This window comes from Perca flavescens, chromosome 10 (genome assembly GCF_004354835.1).
Source record: "Perca flavescens isolate YP-PL-M2 chromosome 10, PFLA_1.0, whole genome shotgun sequence".
Classification (NCBI taxonomy): domain Eukaryota; kingdom Metazoa; phylum Chordata; class Actinopteri; order Perciformes; family Percidae; genus Perca; species Perca flavescens.
In genome coordinates this window covers 937,083-959,582 of record NC_041340.1, presented here as the reverse complement: position 1 = coordinate 959,582, position 22,500 = coordinate 937,083, and the positions used below count along the sequence as shown (strand labels likewise).

At 43.4% G+C, this 22,500-nt stretch overlaps 1 protein-coding gene across 2 annotated transcripts in view; it reads left to right on the top strand.

Moving 5' to 3' along the window:
- Window positions 1–22,500, top strand: part of arap3 (ArfGAP with RhoGAP domain, ankyrin repeat and PH domain 3) — a 59,857-nt gene that overhangs the window by 416 nt on the left and 36,941 nt on the right. For both annotated transcript variants that reach the window (XM_028589745.1, XM_028589744.1), the window contains exons 2-11: window positions 11,103–11,265; window positions 14,080–14,300; window positions 14,418–14,595; window positions 15,517–16,092; window positions 17,361–17,401; window positions 17,781–17,857; window positions 18,580–18,647; window positions 19,499–19,765; window positions 21,501–21,570; window positions 21,770–21,890. In XM_028589745.1, coding sequence (XP_028445546.1) covers window positions 11,192–11,265; window positions 14,080–14,300; window positions 14,418–14,595; window positions 15,517–16,092; window positions 17,361–17,401; window positions 17,781–17,857; window positions 18,580–18,647; window positions 19,499–19,765; window positions 21,501–21,570; window positions 21,770–21,890 — 1,693 coding nt within the window. In that variant the 5' untranslated portion in view covers window positions 11,103–11,191. The remainder of the gene's footprint in view (window positions 1–11,102; window positions 11,266–14,079; window positions 14,301–14,417; window positions 14,596–15,516; window positions 16,093–17,360; window positions 17,402–17,780; window positions 17,858–18,579; window positions 18,648–19,498; window positions 19,766–21,500; window positions 21,571–21,769; window positions 21,891–22,500) is intronic.

Sequence of the window (22,500 nt, the reverse complement as noted above, 5' to 3'; positions counted from 1 at the left end):
TGCATTATTAGATCTGCTTCAATGGATCAGTTGGCACAGAGAATGGTCCAACTATTCTGATAATCTATTAATCAGTCTGAGTCATGGTGTTTATATATATATATATATATATATATACCTGTTTTAGGATAAATCAGATAAACTAGTCTGACGTCAGCGTGTTAAATATGAATACTTTCTAGTTTCTTCTCTCCTCTGGGACAGGGAACTGAATCCTCCTTCCTTGCATCCTTCCTCTACTTTCCTTCTATCCTTCAATCCCTCTTCTCTCCATCCGCCTCTTTCATTTCATCCTTCCTTCCTTCCCTCCTCTTTTTTTCCCTCCTCCTTCCCTACATTCTTCCTTTCAGTAGAAAGCTGTAAAATCTGTAGCTCCTTTTAAAAACAGCAGACACAGATCTTCCTTCCATCCTTGCCTCCTTTGTTTTATCCTTCTATCCTTCCCTTCCTCCCTCCCTACGTTCTTCCTTCCTTCTTTCCCTCCCTACCTACATAATTACTTAAAAACTTTCATAAAGTGTAGAGCTGCAAAGATGAAACGATGACTCCCAACTATTAAATTAATCTCCAACTATTCTGATAATCCATTCATCAGTCTGAGTCCATTGTTGATGATAAAACAGGTAAACTAGTGTGATTTCAGCGTGTTAAATGTGAATATTTATACTGAATCCTCCCTCCTTTCCTTCCCTCCCTCCCTACGTTCTTCCTTTTCCTTCAGTAAGGTGAATATCTTTAGCAGAGTTTGGACTCTGAGAGTACGTTTCAGCCCTGAAATCTAAATCCCAGAGAGTGCATGGAGCCTCTTCCTCCCGCTGAAGAGAAGATCATATTTCTATATTTTAATATCAGTATGAAGCAGATTGGAACCTCTGTAGCTGATGGAGGCGTTCAGGAGGGCGTTCACATGCAGCACATCCTGTAAAGAGGAAACTGGGCTTCCTGTTTGAGCCCAGGCTTCACAATAAACCTCCATCGGCCCGTTTCCTTCCCTGTTTCCTCTCGGAGGAAAGGAGAAGTGGCCGGCAGCCATGACGAGACAGGGGACGCTGCAGATTCACACGTTGCATCCCATAGCCCTGACGTTGTAGGGCTGGGCAATATATGGATATTATATCAATATTGTGATATGAGACTAGATTTCGTCTTAGATTTTGGATATCGTAATATTGTGATATGGCGTCTTTTCCTGGTTTTAAAGGCTGCATTACAGTATGTCATTTTCTGAACTTACCAGACTGTTCTAGCTGTTCTATTATTCACCTTTACCCACTTAGTCATTATGTCCACATTATTGATGATTATTGATCTAAAATCTAAGTGGGAAGATATTTTGTTAAAGGAACACGCCGACTTATTGGGACTTTATCTTATTCACTGTAACCCCCAGAGTTAGACTAGTCCATACATACCCTTCTCATCTCTTATTGGGACTTTATCTTATTCACCGTAACCCCAGAGTTAGACTAGTCCATACATACCCTTCTCATCTCTTATTGGGACTTTATCTTATTCACTGTAACCCCCAGAGTTAGACTAGTCCATACATACCCTTCTCATCTCTTATTGGGACTTTATCTTATTCACTGTAACCCCCAGAGTTAGACTAGTCCATACAGACCTTTCTCATCTCTGTGTGTGCTGTAATGCTGTCTGACTCCAGCAGCATCAGGCCAGCACAGATCCTGCAGGTAATGGTTCCAGTAATCCTACTGCTCCCAATAAGTGACAAAATAACCAACATGTTCCTGTTTACATGTTGGGATTTGTATTGTTTACTGTTAGAAGATGGCTGTGTCTCATGTTAGGTTGTTTTTTTTGTACACGCTGTGACTCTATAAATCACAACATGTAAATAGGAACATGTTGGAGTTATTTTGTCACTTTTGTCACAATCGGAGCAGTAGGCTAGTTGGAACCAGCTAAGCTAATGCTGTAACCGTCATACAGCGTTACAGCACACACAGAGATGAGAAAGGTCTGTATGGACTAGTCTAACTCTGGGGGTTACAGTGAATAAGATAAAGTCCCAATAAGAGATGAGAAGGGTATGTATGGACTAGTCTAACTCTGGGGGTTACAGTGAATAAGATAAAGTCCCAATAAGAGATGAGAAGGGTATGTATGGACTAGTCTAACTCTGGGGGTTACAGTGAATAAGATAAAGTCCCAATAAGAGATGAGAAGGGTATGTATGGACTAGTCTAACTCTGGGGGTTACAGTGAATAAGATAAAGTCCCAATAAGTTGGCGTGTTCCTTTTAAAGCACCAATTGTCAACCTTAGAATATCGAAATATCGATATCGAGGTATTTGGTCAACAATAGGGTGATATCTGATTTTCTCCCCTATTGCCCAGCCCTGTTAAATTGCCTCCTCAACTCCTCCACTTGCCTCCTTGAGTCCTCCACTTGGCTCCCTTCCTCACATCTTAGTCCCTCCCCACCGACGATTGTGATTGGTTTAAAGAAATGCCAATAAACCAGCAATGCTGTGAGGACTAGTCAGACCCTCATGTGATGAGTTGATCACCAGCCAAACAACCTGTGTTGGCTAGTGTATATGTATATATATATAGAAACAGACTTATTTCCTATCCTTATTTTGTGGTAAGGAGTTACGAAGATGCTGAGAGGAGTAACAGTAAAAGTATATAATATAAATAACAAAGTAAAGTACAGTATCAGTGTATTTGTAGGCCTGCATGATATGAGGAACAATTATTATGGCTGATATATATTCTGTAGATAGGGTGTGTGTCTGCAGCATCCCAACATTTTAATCAGAACAGTTTGACACAGACACACACACACACACACACACACACACACACACACCGATACAGAGATACACAGAGACACACACACACACAGATACAGAGACACACACACACACAGATACAGAGATACACAGAGACACACACACACACAGATACAGAGATACACAGAGACACACACACACACACACACACACAGATAGATACAGAGATACACAGAGACACACACACACACACACACACACACACACACACAGATACAGAGATACACAGAGACACACACACACACACACACACACACACAGATACAGAGATACACAGAGACACACACACACACACACACACACACACACACAGATACAGAGATACACAGAGACACACACACAGATACAGAGATACAGAGACACACACACACAGATACAGAGATACACAGAGACACACACACACACACAGATACAGAGATACACAGAGACACACACACACACACACACACACACACACACACACAGATACAGAGATACACAGACACACACACACACACACACACAGATACAGAGACACACACACACAGATACAGAGACACACACACACAGATACAGAGATACACAGAGACACACACACACACACACAGACAGGGACCTGTCAGAGGGAATAACATTAGTGTTCCTGACTGATGTGTCCACACCGTCCATGCCTACGTCCAGGTTCCATTTAACACATATTTATATAATATTTATATTATATTTATATTATATTTATCCTCAGTATCTGACCTCCCCTCCTAACTCCTCAGGGGCGGTCCTACTGTCAGTAGCTTCATTACCCAGCATGCACGTCTTTCTGCTGGGAGGAAACCCACACAAACAACAAGCAGACTGGTGCCAAAAAGGGATTGTTGTCCGTGTGAGCAGTTCACATACAGTATGTCCACGCTGTCCTGGGACACTGCGTGGTACTGGATGGTCCTTTACAGTCCTTCAGAGACAGACACCAGGTCTAGGAGCTGCAGTCCCTCTAGGACAGCTACTAAACACCATTTTACCCATGATGCCCCAGCTCCCCCTCCTCACACCAGTGGGGACACTTTGGATCATTTATTACTGGACTCTTTCTAAATGACACCGTTTCTACACTAATGATAGAAAGAGGAGTGGATGTAAACACACCTAGTGTTACCCAGAGTTCCCTCTGTTTGTCTCAGCGTGTCTCAGTGTGTCTCAGTGTGTCTCTCTGTGTGTGTCTCTGCGTGTCTCACTGTGTCTCTCTGTGTGTGTCTCAGCATGTCTCAGTGTGTCTCTGTGTGTGTCTCTGTATATCTCAGTGTGTCTCTCTATGTGTGTCTCTGCATGTCTCTGTATGTCTCAGTGTCTGTGTGTGTGTGTGTGTGTGTGTGTGTGTGTGTGTGTGTGTGTGTGTGTGTGTGTCTGTGTTGGTTCCTGTCACAGTTTCTGGAACAATCCGTTCTCTGTTTGTCACAATAGAGACTCTCTGTTATTATTCAGCCTCGCTCTCCCACCCGCTCTCCCTCTCTTTTATTTGTCCTTCCTTTACTCTCTCTCTCTCTTTAGTTGTTCACTAACTTTGCTGCTTACGCTTCACTCCCTTCCTCCCTCTCTCTCCCTCTCCCTCTCTCTCTCTCTCCCCTCTCTCCCCCCCCCTCTCTCTCTCTCTCTCTGCCTCTCTCTCTCTCTCTGCCCCTCTCTCTCTCTCTCTCTCTCTCTCTCTGCCCCTCTCTCTCTTCCCCTCTCTCTCTCTCTCTCTCTCTCTTTCTCTGCCTCTCTCCCTCCCCTCTCTCTCTCTCCCCCTCTCTCTCTCTCTCCCTCTCCCTCTCTCTCTCTCTCTTCCCCTCTCTCTCTCTCTCTCTCTCTCTCTCTCTCTCTCTCTCTCTGCCCCTCTCTCCCCCCCCCCTCTCTCTCTCTCTCTCTCTCTCTCTCTCTGCCTCTCTCTCTCTCTTTCTGCCCCTCTCTCTCTCTCTCTGCCCCTCTCTCTCTCCCCCCCTCTCTCCCTCCCTCTCTGGTTCTTCAGTAACTTTGCCTCTTTTTGTTTTGAGTGACAGCTGAAGATTAAATATATAAATAACTTAGGAAATGAAATGAAACGCTGCATGTTGAATGTGTTAAAAATGGATATAATGGGTCAAGATTCTTTTCTTTTTAACGTCTTTGGTGGCGTTTTAGTGTCTTTGAGGAAGACGATGAAGAGTGTTCGGAGGTTGAAGTGATCCTAAATCACTCACACTTGATCTGAAGACTGGACCCACTTTAATATTCATCTGTGTGTACACGATGAAGATGAAGATGGAGGAGGAGAGGAAAGGGAGTGGTTGGTGTTCTGGGAGGAAAGGAAAACAGGGAGTGTTTCTTCTTCTTCATCATCTTCATCATCATCATAATCAACATCTGTTAATGGTTAAGTTTCTAATATTCAGATTCTCAGCAGACACACTCACTTCCTGCTGACGTGGTAGTATACTGTGTGTGTGTGGGTGTGTGTGTGTGTGTGTGTGTGTGTGTCTTTGTCATTGTTTGTGTGCGTGTGTCTGTGTCTCTGTGTGTGTGTCATTGTGTGTGTCTGTGTGTGTGTGTGCATGTCTGTGCGTGTGTGTTTTGAAGTTTTTTTAATATCTCGGACAGAAGCCTGTTATTTCAGTGTTCTTGAGACTCCTGTTGATATCTCAGAAGTTTGACCCTCAGTGAGACAGATTGCGTCTCTGTTTTCTGCAGGTTTTTTTCTGGTGGAGCGCCTCTGTTTTCTGCAGGTTTTAAGGTGGAGCGTCTCTGTTTTCTGTAGGTTTTTAAGGTGGAGCATCTCTGTTTTCTGTAGGTTTTTAAGGTGGAGCATCTCTGTTTTCTGTAGGTTTTTAAGGTGGAGCATCTCTGTTTTCTGCAGGTTTTTAAGGTGGAGCGTCTCTGTTTTCTGCAGGTTTTTAAGGTGGAGCGTCTCTGTTTTCTGTAGGTTTTTAAGGTGGAGCGTCTCTGTTTTCTGCAGGTTTTTAAGGTGGAGCGTCTCTGTTTTCTGTAGGTTTTTAAGGTGGAGCATCTCTGTTTTCTGTAGGTTTTTAAGGTGGAGCATCTCTGTTTTCTGTAGGTTTTGTTCCTCTCAGATTAGCGTTTCTCTGCAGACTCCTCCCGCCTTTAACACTTGGATTGGTTTTGTGTTTTAGCGCTTTGAAAATCCAAATGTGTCTTCAGACAGTCACACTGTAGAGAAGTCCAGACTGTGTGTGTGTGTGTGTGTGTGTGTGTGTGTGTGTGTGTGTGTGTGTGTGTGTGTGTGTGTGTGTGTGTGTGTGTGTGTGTGTGTGTGTGTGTGTGTGTGTGTGTGTGTGTGTGTGTGTGTGTGTGTGTGTGTTTTTTAGTTAGTTGTAGTTCCAGTAGAAGTCTTAATAAACTTTAAACAGTCTCTTAGCATCTTTTCTGAGTTTGTAACGGACATTAACAGGGTTTGAGGTAGATGAGTGTGTCTGTAAATATAGATTTATTATAAATAAATAAATCCTGACGCAGACAACACAACAGAAGCAGCTGAAGTCAGGAGGAGGAAACAGGAAACTGCTGTGACTCACTTCCTGCTGACCTGTGTGTGTGTGTGTGTGTGTGTGTGTGTGTGTGTAAATGGACTGTTTTTATATAGCTCTTTTCTAGTCTTAATGACTGTGTGTGTGTGTGTGTAAATGGACTGTGATCACCATTCACACACATTCATACACTGAGGCCGAGGCTGCTGTACAGATAAACATTCACACACATTTACACTCCGATGGGGCAGCATCGGGGGGGCAACTCAGGGTTCAGGGTCCTGCACATGGACACTTCGACATGGGACTGCAGGGCCAGGGATCGAACCACCAACCTTTTGATCGGCAGGCGACCGAGGTGTTTTAAATTTCTCCACCTAAACTTTTCATTTTGGACAGAACGGGAAGTGTCTCATTAAACACATCAGAGTGAAACAACACGTTCCAACATTTTTCAGGAAATCCAGAGACATTCAGTCACTACTGCACACAAACACACACACACACACACACACACACACACACACACACACACACACACACACACACACACAGAGACACACACAGACACACACTCACACGTTTTTCCTTTTGAAAGACCTCCACCCTTCCGTTCAAGCCACTCCTTGTATCCTGTGTCTGTGTGTGTCTGTGTGTCTATGTGTGTGTGTGTGTGTGTGTGTGTGTGTGTGTGTGTGTGTGTGTGTGTGTGTGTGTGTTTTCCTGTGAAGGAGGACATTCAGTTCGATGTCCTCGCTATCATCAGCGTCCTCTGATTGCCGTGGCTACGCCTCAGGTCCTTAAACTGCATCCTTGTTTACTTGCTTCCCTTCCTTCGTGTCTTAGTCTGTCCCAGCGAGGAAGCATGGGGGGGAGCATGGTGTGTGTGTGTGTGTGTGTATGTTTGCGTGTGTGTGTTAGTGTGTGTGTGTGTGTGTGTGTTTGTGCGTGTGTGTGTATGTTTGTGCGTGTGTATGTTAGTGTGTGTGTGTGTGTGTGTGTATGTGTGTGTGTATGTTTGTGCGTGTGTGTATGTGTGTGTGTGTGTGTGTGTGTGTGTGTGTGTGTGTGTGTTTCTCAGTCTGCTGACTCCAAAGGTCAGAGTTCATGATGCTGAAGAAGCTGAGAAACAATCCTGCGTCTGTATCAGTCTGATGACGTCATGTTTCTGTGTCAGTCTGATGACATCATGTTTCTGGGTCAGTCTGATGACATCATGTTTCTTTGTCATTCTGATGACATCATGTTTCTGTGTCAGTCTGATGACATCATGTTTCTTTGTCATTCTGATGACATCATGTTTCTGGGTCAGTCTGATGACTTCATGTTTCTGTGTCAGTCTGATGACATCATGTTTCTGGGTCAACACTTTCAGACATTTTATGTTTGTGTTTGTCAGTCTGATGACTTCATGTTTGTGTGTCAGTCTGTGTGACGTTTGTTTTCTGTCAGTCTGATGATGTAATGTTTGTGTGTGTTTGTCTGCTGGCATGTTTCTGTGTGTCCCAACAGTTTGTGTGTGTGTGTGTAATGTCTGTGTGTGTGAGTTCATGATGTGAAGTGTGTGAAACAATCCTGTGTGTGTGTGTCTGATGTTTGTTTTGTCAGTCTGATGACATCATGTTTCTGGGTCTGTCTGATGACATCATGTTTCTGTGTTTGATGACATCTGTGTTTCTGTGTCTTTGTGTTTGTTTCTGGGTCAGTCTGTGTGTCATGTTTCTGTCAGTCTGATGATGTCTGTTTCTGTGTTTGTCTGCTGGCATGTTTGTGTGTCTCCCAACACTTGTCCGACACTTTTAATAGTCTGTTTGTGTGTGTGTGTGTGTGTGTGTGTGTGATGTCATGTGTCTGTGTGTTTGTTTTGTGACATGTGTGTCTGTGTGTCTGATGTGTCTGTGTTTGTGTCTCTGTCTGTGTGTCATGTGTTTGTGTCATTTGTGTGTGTGTCTTTTCTTTGTGTGTCTGTGTGTGTTTTGTCTGTGTGTTTGTTTGTGTTTGTCTGATGTGTGTCTTTTTTCTTTTTGTGTCTGTGTGTGTGACATCATGTGTTCTTGTTTCAGTCTAACTGTTGTCCTGTGTTAGTCTGATGACATCATGTTTCTGTGTCAGTCTGCTGATGTCATGTTTCTGTGTCAGTTTGATGACATCATGTGTCTGTCAGTCTTTGACGCCATGTTTCTGTGTCAGTCTGATGACATCATGTTTCTGTGTCAGTCTGATGACGTCATGTTTCTGTGTCATCTGATGACATCATGTTTCTGTGTCAGTCTGCTGAAGTCATGTTTCTGTGTTAGTCTGATGACATCATGTTTTCAGAGTTTTTGGCTGGGGGGTGGGGGTCAAAGGTCACAGTGATTCTTAGTTTTTACCTACTGTAGATCTCCCAACACTTTCGGACACTTTCAATTAGGGGTGGTACGGTTCATGAAAAAACACCCGAACTGCTCGGTTCTCTAGTCTCGGTTCGCTAGTCTCGGTTCGCTAGTCTCGGTTCTCTAGTCTCGGTTCTCTAGTCTCGGTTCTCTAGTCTCGGTTCTCTAGTCTCGGTTCTCTCGTCTCGGTTCGCTAGTCTCGGTTCGGAGCGTGTATGTACCGCACGGTTGGTTAGTCCACTGTTAATGGTCACTAACCTCTTACTGCCGTTGTGCCCACTTTCGACACCGATGTTAAAACTCTTACTGGAAATGAAGAGCGGGATGGGCGTGACAAACGTAACCCATGGCAGCTGATTGGACGATCGCGTCACATGGGTCTGGCTGGTCCCTAATTTCAAAACAGACTGTCATGGCGGCTCGGTCAGAATACGATCTCATATTGGACTAAAATAGTTCACCGAAACGTGTTTCTGAAAACATTTGAAGAGAGAAATAGGCCGTGCAGTTGCTGAATCTGTCTTCATTTCAGATCAACAAAGGTCAGTTTAGAAGATTTTACTCAGAGACACCGAGCCGACCGGTCCTCAAGTGGAGTAGGGTGCCACTGCTATAGGTCATGTCCATAGACAGTATATAATGTCATGTCCATAGACAGTATATAATGTCATGTCCATAGACAGTATATAATGTCATGTCCATAGACAGTATATAATGTCATGTCTATAGACAGTATATAACGTCATGTCCATAGACAGTATATAATGTCATGTCCATAGACAGTATATAATGTCATGTCCATAGACAGTATATAACGTCATGTCCATAGACAGTATATAATGTCATGTCCATAGACAGTATATAATGTCACATCCATAGACAGTATATAATGTCACGTCCATAGACAGTATATAATGTCATGTCTATAGACAGTATATTAATGTCATGTCCATAGACAGTATATAATGTCACATCCATAGACAGTATATAATGTCATGTCCATAGACAGTATATAATGTCACATCCATAGACAGTATATAATGTCATGTCCATAGACAGTATATAATGTCACATCCATAGACAGTATATAATGTCACGTCCATAGACAGTATATAATGTCATGTCCATAGACAGTATATAATGTCATGTCTATAGACAGTATATAATGTCATGTCCATAGACAGTATATAATGTCATGTCCATAGACAGTATATAATGTCATGTCCATAGACAGTATATAATGTCATGTCCATAAACAGTATATAACGTCATGTCCATAGACAGTATATAATGTCATGTCCATAGACAGTATATAACGTCATGTCCATAGACAGTATATAATGTCATGTCCATAGACAGTATATAACGTCATGTCCATAGACAGTATATAATGTCATGTCCATAGACAGTATATAATGTCATGTCCATAGACAGTATATAATGTCATGTCCATAGACAGTATATAATGTCATGTCCATAGACAGTATATAACGTCATGTCCATAGACAGTATATAATGTCATGTCCATAGACAGTATATAATGTCATGTCCATAGACAGTATATAATGTCATGTCCATAGACAGTATATAACGTCATGTCCATAGACAGTATATAATGTCATGTCCATAAACAGTAGATAATGTCACGTCCATAGACAGTATATAACGTCATGTCCATAGACAGTATATAACGTCATGTCCATAGACAGTATATAATGTCATGTCCATAAACAGTATATAATGTCATGTCCATAGACAGTATATAACGTCATGTCCATAGACAGTATATAATGTCATGTCCATAGAAATAGTATATAACGCCATGTCCATAGACAATATATAACGTCATGTCCATAGACAGTATATAACGTCATGTCCATAGACAGTAAATATACGAACGCCATGTCCATAGACAGTATATAATGTCAGAACCAAAACCGTGACCCTAAAACCGTGATGTCTCTGAATTTGTGTGTCTCTGTGGGTTTTGTGAACCCTACCACCCCTGTGTATGTGAATTTCAATGCTGTGTCTCTCTCTGTGTGTTTGTGTGTTTTGTCTAACTGTTGTCTGTGTCTCTGTGTCTATTTGTGTGTCTGTGTGTGTGTCTGTGGGTCTGTGTGTCTGTGTCTCTGTGTGTGTGTCGGTGTATGTGTGTGTTTGTGTGTCTGTGTGTGTGTTGTGTGTCTGTGTTTGTGTGTGTATCTCTTTGTGTGTATGTGAATGTGTTTGTGTCTCTATGTATGTGCCTGTGTGTGTGTATGTCTTTGTGTGTGTGTGTGTGTGTTTGTGTGTGTGTGTGTTTGTGTATGTGTGTGTGTTTGTGTCTCACTGTGTGTGTGTGTGTGTGTCTGTGTCTCTGTGTGTGTGTCTCTCTTTGTGTGTATGTGTGTGTGTTTGTGTCTAACTGTTGTCTTTGTCTCTGTGTCTCCAGATGGACGTCTGTCCTCCGTCCCTGCTGTAGGTCAGTGATGGCCGGCGTCTTTCCTGAACGTGGTGGAGACAGAGTCAGATCCCGACTCCATGTTGGTCGTCATGGCAACGCTGAACGCCAGCACGCCGGTTGAGACGCTTCTGGCAGCGATCCATCTGGAGAGGTCAGAGCTTCGACATATTTGTCTCTTCTTCAGATGTTATGGTCCTTAAATTAAGTTGCGCACAAGAAAGTTTCTCGTGGGCACAATATGTGCTGTGTTAAAGCGTAACTCTCGCCAAAATGCAACTAGAGATGTTCCAGGCAGTATCGGAGCCGATACCTAAACGCTGGTATCGGTATCGGGAAGTACTGGAGTTTATGCACCGATCTGATACCACGTAATAAAGCCCTAAAGAAAATCTACATTAAAGTAGTTTATTTATGTTCTTTTTCCGTTATAACTGACTCTAGTTCTACGGCATTCATTGTTTGTGTTTCTTCATGTTTCACAAAGAGTTTAACCTGAGCCCGACCGACAACAGAGATAGAAATCATATCACATCCATACAGAGATAGTAGTATACAGCTGTTAAAACATAATAAAATATATGACACACTGGTATCGGATCGGTACGCAAGTTCAGGTATCGGAATCGGTATCGGGAAGCAAAAAAGTGGTATCGGGCCATCTCTAAATGCAACCTAGGGTCTTTTTGTGAATGTACTCGACTCAAACTTTCGTTTAAAAGCATATTTAGGACGGAATCGCCACTTTTAAGATTGACCGTATTTTTGTTTTTGGGTCAAATGTAGGGCTGGGGAAAAAATCGATTTGATTTAAAAATCGAGTTGGTAGGTCAAATCGATTCATATTTTCAAAAAAATCGATTTTTAGATTTTTTTTTTTATCCAAATACAGTATAAATAATTTGGATGTTTAACAATCTTTGTTGCACACTGCACAGTGACTTCTCACTTAGAGAAAGGGTTTGCCTTTGCAATGTTGTTCATGTTGATGCACTTTAATTAAATACAATAAATATATATTTTTAAAATATATTTACAGTTCGCAGTTATTTTGTTTTAAATGGAAGGGGGGGGGGGGGAAATCGAATCGTTAATCGAATTGTTTATAAAAAAATCGCAGATTTTTTTAGGGAAACAAATCGCCCAGCTCTAGTCAAATTGCCTTTTGAATGGGAGTGGTAGGGGCACTTTTATGCTAGCCACAAAATAGCTATTTTTAAAACCCTAAGAAGGGTTGACTCAACATGAGACTTTGCTCCAAGGATGACCAGGAGCTCTACACCTTAAGGCAAGCATTGACAACATTCTTTGTGTTCAGAGTTTACTAAAAAAGGTTTTGCAGCTGTTGTTGTTTCCGGCCACTACCACCTCGCCAGTCAAAACGAGTCGATATCCGAATGCGAATGAATGGACTCCATATGAGGCTCCTTTTTCAACTACAAGGTCAATATTGTTTTTCGCTAACGACAAAACAACGACTTATCCGTGCATTTATATAGAACTAAGCTTTAGGAGCTTTCCGTCTTTACTCTCCTCCCTGTTACATTGCATTCGGAAATCGATTGTTTTTGACTGATAAAATGGCTGCGGCCGGAAACAACAACTGCTGCGGTGAGTTGCTCAAAACCTTTTTAGTAAATCTGTGTACACAAACAGTGTTGTCAATGTTTGCGTTAAGGTGTAGAGCCCCTTGTGATACTTCGGGCAAAGTCTCAAGTTGTGTCGAGACTTCTTAGTGTTTTAAAAATAGCTCTTTTGTGGCTAGCATGAGAGTGCCCCTACTACTCCCATTCAAAAGGCCATTTGACCAAAAAACGAAAATATGGTGAATCTTAAAAGTGGCGCTTCCGTCCTAAATATTCTTTTAAACAAAAGTTTGACTTGGGGACATTCACAAAAAGACCCTAGGTTTAGGGCTGGGTATCGTTCAGAATCTTTTGATCTGGTGCCAATTTTCAATACAATTTTCAATAATTAATAAAGTTGCCTTGCCTTACAAGCTCAGCCTGTCAGTCAGTCATCAGGGCAGAGAAACCACCGCTGGGCCTGCTTGTCTAAGAGGAAGTGTAACGTCAAAAGCACCGTGACCGCTTTCAGCTCGCCATTAATATCACCTCGCCATTAATATCACCTCGCCATTAATATCACCTCGCCACTAATATCACCTCACCACTAATATCACCTCACCACTAATATCTCCTCACCACTAATATCTCCTCACCATTAATATCAACTCACCATTAATATCAACTCACCATTAATATCACCATTAATATCAACTCACCAATATCACCTCGCCACCACCACTAATAATATCCACTACCATATCACCTCCTCACCACCTCCTCACCATTAATATCACCCACCTCACCATTAATATCACCTCACCATTAATATCACCTCACCATTAATATCTCCTCACCACTAATATCACCTCACCACTAATATCACCTCACCATTAATATCACCTCACCATTAATATCACCTCACCATTAATATCACCTCACCACTAATATCACCTCACCATTAATATCACCTCACCATTAATATCACCTCACCATTAATATCACCTCACCACTAATATCTCCTCACCACTAATATCTCCTCACCATTAATATCTCCTCACCACTAATATCTCCTCACCATTAATATCACCTCACCATTAATATCACCTCACCATTAATATCACCATTAATATCACCTCACCACACATCCCACTAATATCACCTCACCTCACCACCATTAATATCACCTCACCATTAATACTAATATCATATCCTCCTCACCATTAATATCACCTCGCCATTAATATCACCTCACCACTAATATCACCTCACCACTAATATCTCCTCACCATTAATATCTCCTCACCATTAATATCTCCTCACCACTAATATCACCTCACCATTAGACCTCCCTGTGCAGGTCTAGACCTCCTCCCTGCTGAGTTTCCGTTGTTGGTCTGCAGGTTCCAGGACACGTTCCGCCGAGCCGGCCTCCTGGTGGCCCGAGACTTCACCCACCTGGACAACGACGCGCTGGTCAGCCTGGGAATCACCGCCACGGGACACCGCAAGAGGATCCTCCGATTGGTCGGCCACTTTCAGAGGACGGAGAGCCAAAGAGCCAATCAGAAAGCTGATCTCCTGCGGGACCGCTGCCAGTCTGTGTCGCTCCGGCAGCCGGCAGGTGACCACGGCATTCCATCGTTGTTGTTTTTGTTGTTGTTTATTTCAAAGCTTTGAAACCCTATTTTGGAGGATTTAAAATGCGTTTTTCTACGTTTTTGTGGTTTATTTCCAACAGGTAACTTTGAGGCGTTGAGGAACAGTTCGGCTCCGAACCTCGCCGCCATGCTGACCGACGCTGAGCGCAGCCGGCTGCCGGCGCCGGTGAAGCCCGTTCCCAAACCCAGAACTGTCTTCAACCGCCGCAGAACAGCTCCCGTCCACTTCTGTCCCACACCAGACCCACCGCCCCCCAGGTCTGCTGGAACACTTCATTATAAGAATAATACATAACTCCCTTATTACCTCCCTCCCTCCCTAATTACCTCCATACCTCCCTACCTTCTTCCCTACCTTCTTCCCTACCTTCCTCCTTACCTCCCTACCTCCCTAATTCCCTCCCTACCTCCCTCCCTACCTCCTTAATTCCCTACCTCCCTCCCTACCTCCCTAATTACCTCCCTACCTCCCTAATTCCCTCCCTACTTCCCTCCCTACCTCCTTAATTCCCTCCCTTCCTCCCTCCCTCCCTAATTACATCCATACCTCCCTACCTTCTTCCCTACCTTCTTCCCTACCTTCCTCCCTACCTCCCTAATTCCCTCCCTACCTCCCTCGCTACCTCCTTAATTCCCTACCTCCCTCCCTACCTCCCTAATTCCTTCCCTACCTCCCTAATTACCTCCCTACCTTCCTCCCTACCTCCCTAATTCCTTCCCTACCTCCCTCCTTACCTCTTTAATTCCCTCCCTACCTCCCTAATTCCCTCCCTACCTCCCTCGCTACCTCCTTAATTCCCTACCTCCCTCCCTACCTCCCTAATTCCTTCCCTACCTCCCTAATTACCTCCCTACCTTCCTCCCTACCTCCCTAATTCCCTCCCTACCTCCCTCCTTACCTCTTTAATTCCCTCCCTACCTCCCTAATTCCCTCCATCCCTACCTCCCTAATTACCTCCCTTCCTCCCTCCCTTCCTCCCTAATTCCCTCCCTTCCTTCCTCCCTAATTCCCTCCCTACCTTCCTCCCTCCCTACTTCCCTCCCTTCCTAATCCCAGTATCTGGGTCACATGACAATGATATAACCAAAAGTATGTATTATCGGATTCATTCAAAACTTTAATTTGTTTTTTAAAAGTAATTCATAAATCTCAGTTATTAACATGATGAATTGTTCCAGCTCGGCTCCCAGGCGGCTTTCCCAGGATTCCATCTGTTTCACCTTGTCAGAGGGTCTGACCGCAAAGAGCACGCCGCCGCCGCCCGCCGACAGGTTGACCTCTGACCCCGGCGCCACGGCGACCACGCCCGCCGACAGGTTGACCTCTGACCCCGGTGCCACGGCGACCACGCCCGTCCGGCGGCCGAGCCAGGCCGAGCGGCGGCGGCCGAGTCGCAGCTTGTCCCTTACGGACGCCGCAGCGTTGTTACCGCCCGTCCCCCCGAGGCTGTACCGCGGGGTCCCCAACGCCACGTTCCAGGGGTCCCCCCCGCCCTCCTCTTCTTCTTCGCCTGTGCGCTCGGAGCAGAACCAGACACCTCCTGTGACTTCCTGTCCTGGTAGCCTTGACAACAGCCGGCTCTCTGGCTCCTCGCCGTCCGGTTCCCCCGGAGGTGTCGGCATGGAGATGGTTTCTAACGAGATCTACTGGGGGACGTTACCCGGCGCCGGCGGGGGGAGGGGCCAGAGCAGCCAATCGCAAGTTCCGCCCACTCCGCCCAGACAACCAGGGGACAGGAACCGGGAGAGGAACAGGTAGCTCCCGCCGGCTCCACACAGCTTTACGTGTCCTGTTTGAATCATTTAGACAACACGGCTGGTAGAGTTTTATCCCTTGTGTTGTCTTCCCTTCAACCTTGAAAAAAACTCTTTTTTTGCCATTGTTGCTTTTTACAACGTTATAAATTGTAACATTTTTCTTCTACACATTTTCAGCGCTTATTTCTACATTCCCATATTTTATGATATAAAACAGAAATTGAAAACGGATCAATTTGGCCCGATGTCAACATATGGGCATCGAGAAACAATTCCTGCTTGGAATCGTTTCAAAAATTACGATTCTAGTGGAATCGTTTCTTTATTGATCATCGGTTCCAAATTTAACATGCGCAAGTTTTGGTTTCCGTAGCGACCAGGCGGTTGTTGTGTTGCAGCCTTGGAGCACAGTAAGTGGTGCTCTAGTGGGGCTTTATTTTACACTGAAAAAGCTGTAAAACTGCAACCCACCTTTGAATCAAAATAAAACTTTCCTCTTATTTGTGAAATAAGCATGTGACCCGTTTCAACTTCACCCCTCAAAGAATCGGAATCGAGAATCGATGAGAACCGGAATCAGAAGGAAGAATTGGAATCGTTAATATCCAAACGATGCCCAACCCTAGTTACCGGCCAATCAGATTATCCCCTGTCCACTTTTTTTTTTCATTCTAACTCTTTACTTTAATTTCAGCTCCTCTGGCTTGAAGGGATGGGTACCGTTTGGATTTTTAGGATTGCGATACCGAACCGGTACTTCTTAAAAGTTCTACAAGCAGTGTTGGCCAGATAAAGATGACGTTTCCAAGCCAAACACTCACCAAACTGCCCAGATTTCTTGGCAGAAAACAGACCAATCTGGAAACACCGGGTCCTATCTTGCACCCAGCACTGCGCAGAGCCCGAAACAAGTGTCTTTGCTTTAGAACCAGGCGGCCGGTGCACAGACCCTTTTTTCTGCCGTCAAACTAGCAAAAGTGGATTTGGACACGCCCTAAACACACCTGCACCAGGCGCTTCACGCCATGCTCTTACATCGTTAAAATAGGGCCGTCTGACTTCCCTGACAGCATGAAACATGACAGAACTATTGAAACTTAATTCCTGAAGTTTGTCTCGCCAAGCCCTCTCTGTTAGCAACCTCGGGCTAGTTTACTGAAAGATTTCCCCAACAGCAAACACGGCTGCTGACAGTTTTTTCATTGTGTGTGTGTGTGTGTTTTGTGTGTGTGTGTGTGTGTGTGTGTGTGTGTGTGTTTTCTCAGTGGCAGCACTTTAAGTAACAACTCTTCAGGATCAGCCAGAGGTGAGTACAGACTACCTATAAGAACATGTTTACACAAAGAGATTTTGCCAAGAATGTTGCCAAGAACAACCATTTAAATCTGGCCCATGTTTAGTTAGTTTCCCCTTATTGGTTTGGGCACACACACACACACACACACACACACACACACACACCACACCGACACAACCGGAGAATCCATCATTTTAACACAGCCCTAATGTATAAATACAGGAAACACTTTTCTTGTCTTTTGATGTGTTTTTTTTATCTTGCACTCCTGAACACTGTAAGTTAGAGTTGTTGTGATTAAATAGGCTGATAATGGTCACGCTGGCTGTGTTTTGGGGTTACCTTAGCATCTATGCTACAGTACCCAGTTAAGTTTTCTGTGTAACAGCTTCCACAGATGACCCTGAGGAGGAAATCAGCCCGTACTGTGAAACCGTTTTCCAAACCAGAAGAAATCCATACGAGGTGAGACAAAACGCTTCTTCCTAATTTGGACCCTATGTCTCCATGTTTGTGTGTCTACGTGACTGCTGGGAACAACAATCTGTGAAACTGGTCCAGTGTCTGACAGCATTATGGGATGGATCCCTACAGAGATAGAGCTTTTAGTTAAAGAGTAAGATCCTTTTAGTTTAACATGAAACAGCCCCGAAATCACCATCACCAAACTCCACCAGACTCCATGTAAATAATCAGGACTTTTAGCGTGTATAGAGCCAGCATATCTCCACCAGACTCCATGTAAATAATCAGGACTTTTAGCGTGTATAGAGCCAGCATATCTCCACCAGACTCCATGTAAATAATCAGGACTTTTAGCGTGTATAGAGCCAGCATATCTCCACCAGACTCCATGTAAATAATCAGGACTTTTATCATCGTAAAACACACTTCATTCAAAGAGGACAGAAACTAAATAAAACTACCAAAAGCCGTCTTGGTTCATCTTTCCACTGTTCCAACAATTACCACTCTGGTTGGGTTGAAATAAACCCTTAATTCACCCATTTACATTTGGAGATATGCTGGCTCTATACACGCTAAAAGTCCTGATTATTTACATGGAGTCTGGTGGGTTTAAAACATTGAAAACCTGTTGGTAACCCTAACTGCTACTAACCTATGTACTGCATCTTTAACTTGTAATATGTCCAGTCTGTGATGATCGATCATATGTTATCCTGCAGAGTGAAAGGAGCAGACTGGAGGAGAGAGAGATGAGGAGGGGGGAGGACAAACATGCAGAGGATCATGGGTGAGACACCAGCAACTGTGTGACGTTGCTCATATTGAGTAATTTATGACAATAATACAAGCTTGACAAAAGTTTAAGAGACAAACAATTCATTCAGAAAAATAATGTCACTTTTTTCAAGGTTTTGTCGTTTGTTTTGACCTGTTTGTTTTGTCATTACTTTTTTCTTCTGTCTTTTTTTCTTTGAAGTTTTCGTCACTTATTTGAATTTATTGTCCCTTTTGTCGCCCTAGTGTTGCCTTCCTTCTTTCTACTGTTTTTGCCAAAGTTTTTATTACTATTTTCGACCTATTCTTGCCTTCCTTCCTTCCTTCTTTCTACCGTCTGTTTACAAGGTTTTGTCTCCTTTTTTTCATCAGCATCTAAATGTTTTCCAGGTCCAAGCCTATTGTTTAGTAAATCTATCTCTGACATCGCTGGATTCTTCTCCTTTATAGAGACTTTTATTCTTTTCCTACCAAAAATGATTCGTGCTGGTTTTTGTTTATTTGTTTATTTATTGAGGATCCCATTAGCTGAAAGTCTGTGCAATCAGCTAGTCTCCCTGGGGTCCATTCTAAAAAAACATAACAACAATATACACATTTCAATCATAACAAAATCGCATATACACATTTCATATCTATACATACATACACAAACACATACATACATACAATCTAATTTCCATTCATAGTAGGACTAAATGTTAATACAATATTAATATAATTACTTTAATCTGGTTAGGGGGTACATGGCTTAAAAACACTGTTCAAAGGGGGAACTTTATTGAAAAAAAGTTTGAGAACCAGTGATTTAAAGCAGATCAATATTTTCTAAAGGGTATGAATAAAGTTTCATTTGTCTTTCAGGTGTCAGAAGTTGTCGTGGACGAAGCGTTTGACTCAGGCTCTTCACCCCGGAGACTCTCAGGGTTACAGCACCGTCGGAGAACCTGCACCCCCCGTCCGTTACGGAGAACCCCCGCCCCCCCACCGTTACCTCTCCCTGCCCCCCCACTCCTTCCCCTCGGAGGCCGATGAGGATCTGACCATCTCGCCGTACGCCAGCTACACCTCGCTGACTGAGAGAGCGCCGCCCATCATCAGCGGCTGGCTGGACAAGCTGTCTCCACAGGGGTGCGTTTGATTCATACAGCTGGTTAGAACCAGGCTTCTTGAAAGTCATAAAAAGTCATAGTATAGTGTGTCGAAAAATCATAAAACGTCATATTATAGTTTCAAATGGGGGTACTTTGGAGGACTGCAGTGGGTAAGTGCTTTTTTTTCTAAGTTTTTGTCGCTTTTTGTCACTATTTTTAAACTGTTCTTGCCTTCCTTCCTCTTTTCTACTGTCTTATTTCGTTCTCCAAGTTTGTCAAAGTTTTTGTCATTTTTTTCAAATAACAATTCCACCTTTTTCAAGGTTTTTGTCGCTTTTTACAAAGTTTTTGTCGCAGTTTTCTACGTTTTTGTTATTCTTTTCCACCTATTCTTGCCTTACTTCTTTGTGTGTGTGTGTGTGTGTGTGTGTGTGTGTGTGTGTGTGTGTGTGTGTGTGTGTGTGTGTGTGTGTGTGTGTGTGTGTGTGTGTGTGTGTGTGTGTGTGTGTGTGTGTGTGTGTGTGTGTGTGCTGTGTTCCTCCTCTCGAGTGTCTCCTCCCTTCTAAGGAGCTGCCTCATCTCCTTCCTCTCTTCCTCCTCCTGCTCTTCTCCTTCTTCCTCCACTCGGTGTGTTTGTCTTTCCTTCACTTCTTTCCTTCTGTTTGAAATTCATAAAGAATCAGCTGAGATGTCCCTATACCTCATTTTGTCTCTCCTTCTTGTGTGATCCTCTTTTCTCTGTGATGATGTCTGTGTCTCTCATGTCTGTGTCTTGATGATGTCGGTCTCTCTGTCCTGTGTCTCTGTGATGATGTCTGTGTCTCTTTGTCTCTCTTCTTTGTCTCTCTGTGTCTCTGTGATGATGTTTGTCTTTCCTTCTCTGAGATTCTTTCCTTCTGTTTGTGTCTTCATGAAGAATCAGCTGAGATGATCCATATGATGTCTGTGTCGTGATGTGATGATTTTGTCTCTCTGTGTCTCTGTGATGATGTCTCTGTGTCTCTGTGATGATGTCTCTTTGTCTCTGTGATGATGTCTCTTTGTCTCTGTGATGATGTCTCTGTGTCTCTGTGATGATGTCTCTTTGTCTCTGTGATGATGTCTCTTTGTCTCTGTGATGATGTCTCTGTGTCTCTGTGATGATGTCTGTGTCTCTGTGATGATGTCTCTGTGTCTCTGTGATGATGTCTGTGTCTCTGTGATGATGTCTGTGTCTCTGTGATGATGTCTCTGTGATGATGTCTCTGTGTCTCTGTGATGATGTCTGTGTCTCTGTGATGATGTCTGTGTCTCTGTGATGATGTCTCTGTGATGATGTCTGTGTCTCTGTGATGATGTCTGTGTCTCTGTGATGATGTCTCTGTGTCTCTGTGATGATGTCTCTGTGTCTGTGTCTCTGTGATGATGTCGGTATCTCTGTGATGATGTCGGTGTCTCTGTGTCTCTGTGATGATGTCTGTGTCTCTTTGTCTCTGTGATGATGTCTCTTTGTCTCTGTGATGATGTCTGTGTCTCTGTGATGATGTCTGTGTCTCTGTGATGATGTCTGTGTCTCTGTGATGATGTCGGTGTCTCTGTCTCTGTCTCTGAGATTATGTATCTGTGTCTCTGTGATGATGTCTGTGTCTCTGTGTCTCTGTGATGATGTCTGTGTCACTGTGTCTCTGTGATGATGTCTGTGTCTCTGTGTCTCTGTGATGTTGTCTGTGTCTCTGTGTCTCTGTGATGATGTCTGTGTCTCTGTGTCTGACATGTGTTGTTTTATGTTTCAGGAACTATGTTTTCCAGAAGCGCTACGTGAAGTTTGATGGCAAGAACCTGATGTACTTTGGCAGTGAGAAGGTACATAATATATTGATATATATTTATAATAAGAGGAATCACTTTTTAACGATCCAAAGAAACTTTATTTAAACTTGGTCATGAAGACGCTCTAACTGCTCTTTCTGGAGGCGTCTGTCAGGTTTTCTTTCTTCAGTTCTCAGACAAATGTAAAGACTGTTACATGTTTAAAGTCCTCAGTCTGGACTCTGTGTTTCAGGACATCTACCCTAAAGGAGTGATCCCATTGGCTGCCATCCAGATGTCCCGCCCCGCCAAAGACAACAAGTTTGAGATTGTGACGAGTCACAGGATCTTTGTTTTCAGGACGGATAGCGAAGGTAGAAGAAGAAAACACACAATCTGTTTTCAGTTAGGACCATTTACAATCATTTAGAAAGATATGTTCATATACAGTATGTCTGTACTCACATGGAAACAATGCACCAATCACCACGTAGGGTAGAACTGTGTGTGTGTGTGTGTCTGTCTGTGTGTCTCTGTGTGTATGTGTCTTTGTTTGTGTTTATGTGTCTGTGTGTGTGTCTCTGTGTGTCTGTGTATGTGTTTGTGTGTGTGTGTGTGTGTGTGTGTGTCTGTGTCTGTGTCTGTGTGTCTGTGCATCTCTGTGTGTATATGTGTCTGTGTGTGTGTGTGTGTGTGTGTCTGTGTGTCTGTGTATCTCTGTGTGTATGTGTGTCTTTGTGTGTGTTTATGTGTCTGTGTGTGTTTGTGTGTGTGTGTGTATATGTATGTGTGTGTGTATGTGTGTCTTTGTGTCTTTGTGTGTGTTCATGTGTCTGTGTGTGTGTGTGTGTGTGTGTGTGTGTGTGTGTGTGTGTGTGTCTGTATCTGTGTATCTCTGTGTCTATGTGTGTCTTTGTGTGTGTTTATGTGTCTGTGTGTGTGTCTGTGTGTCTGTGTATCTCTGTGTCTATGTGTGTCTTTGTG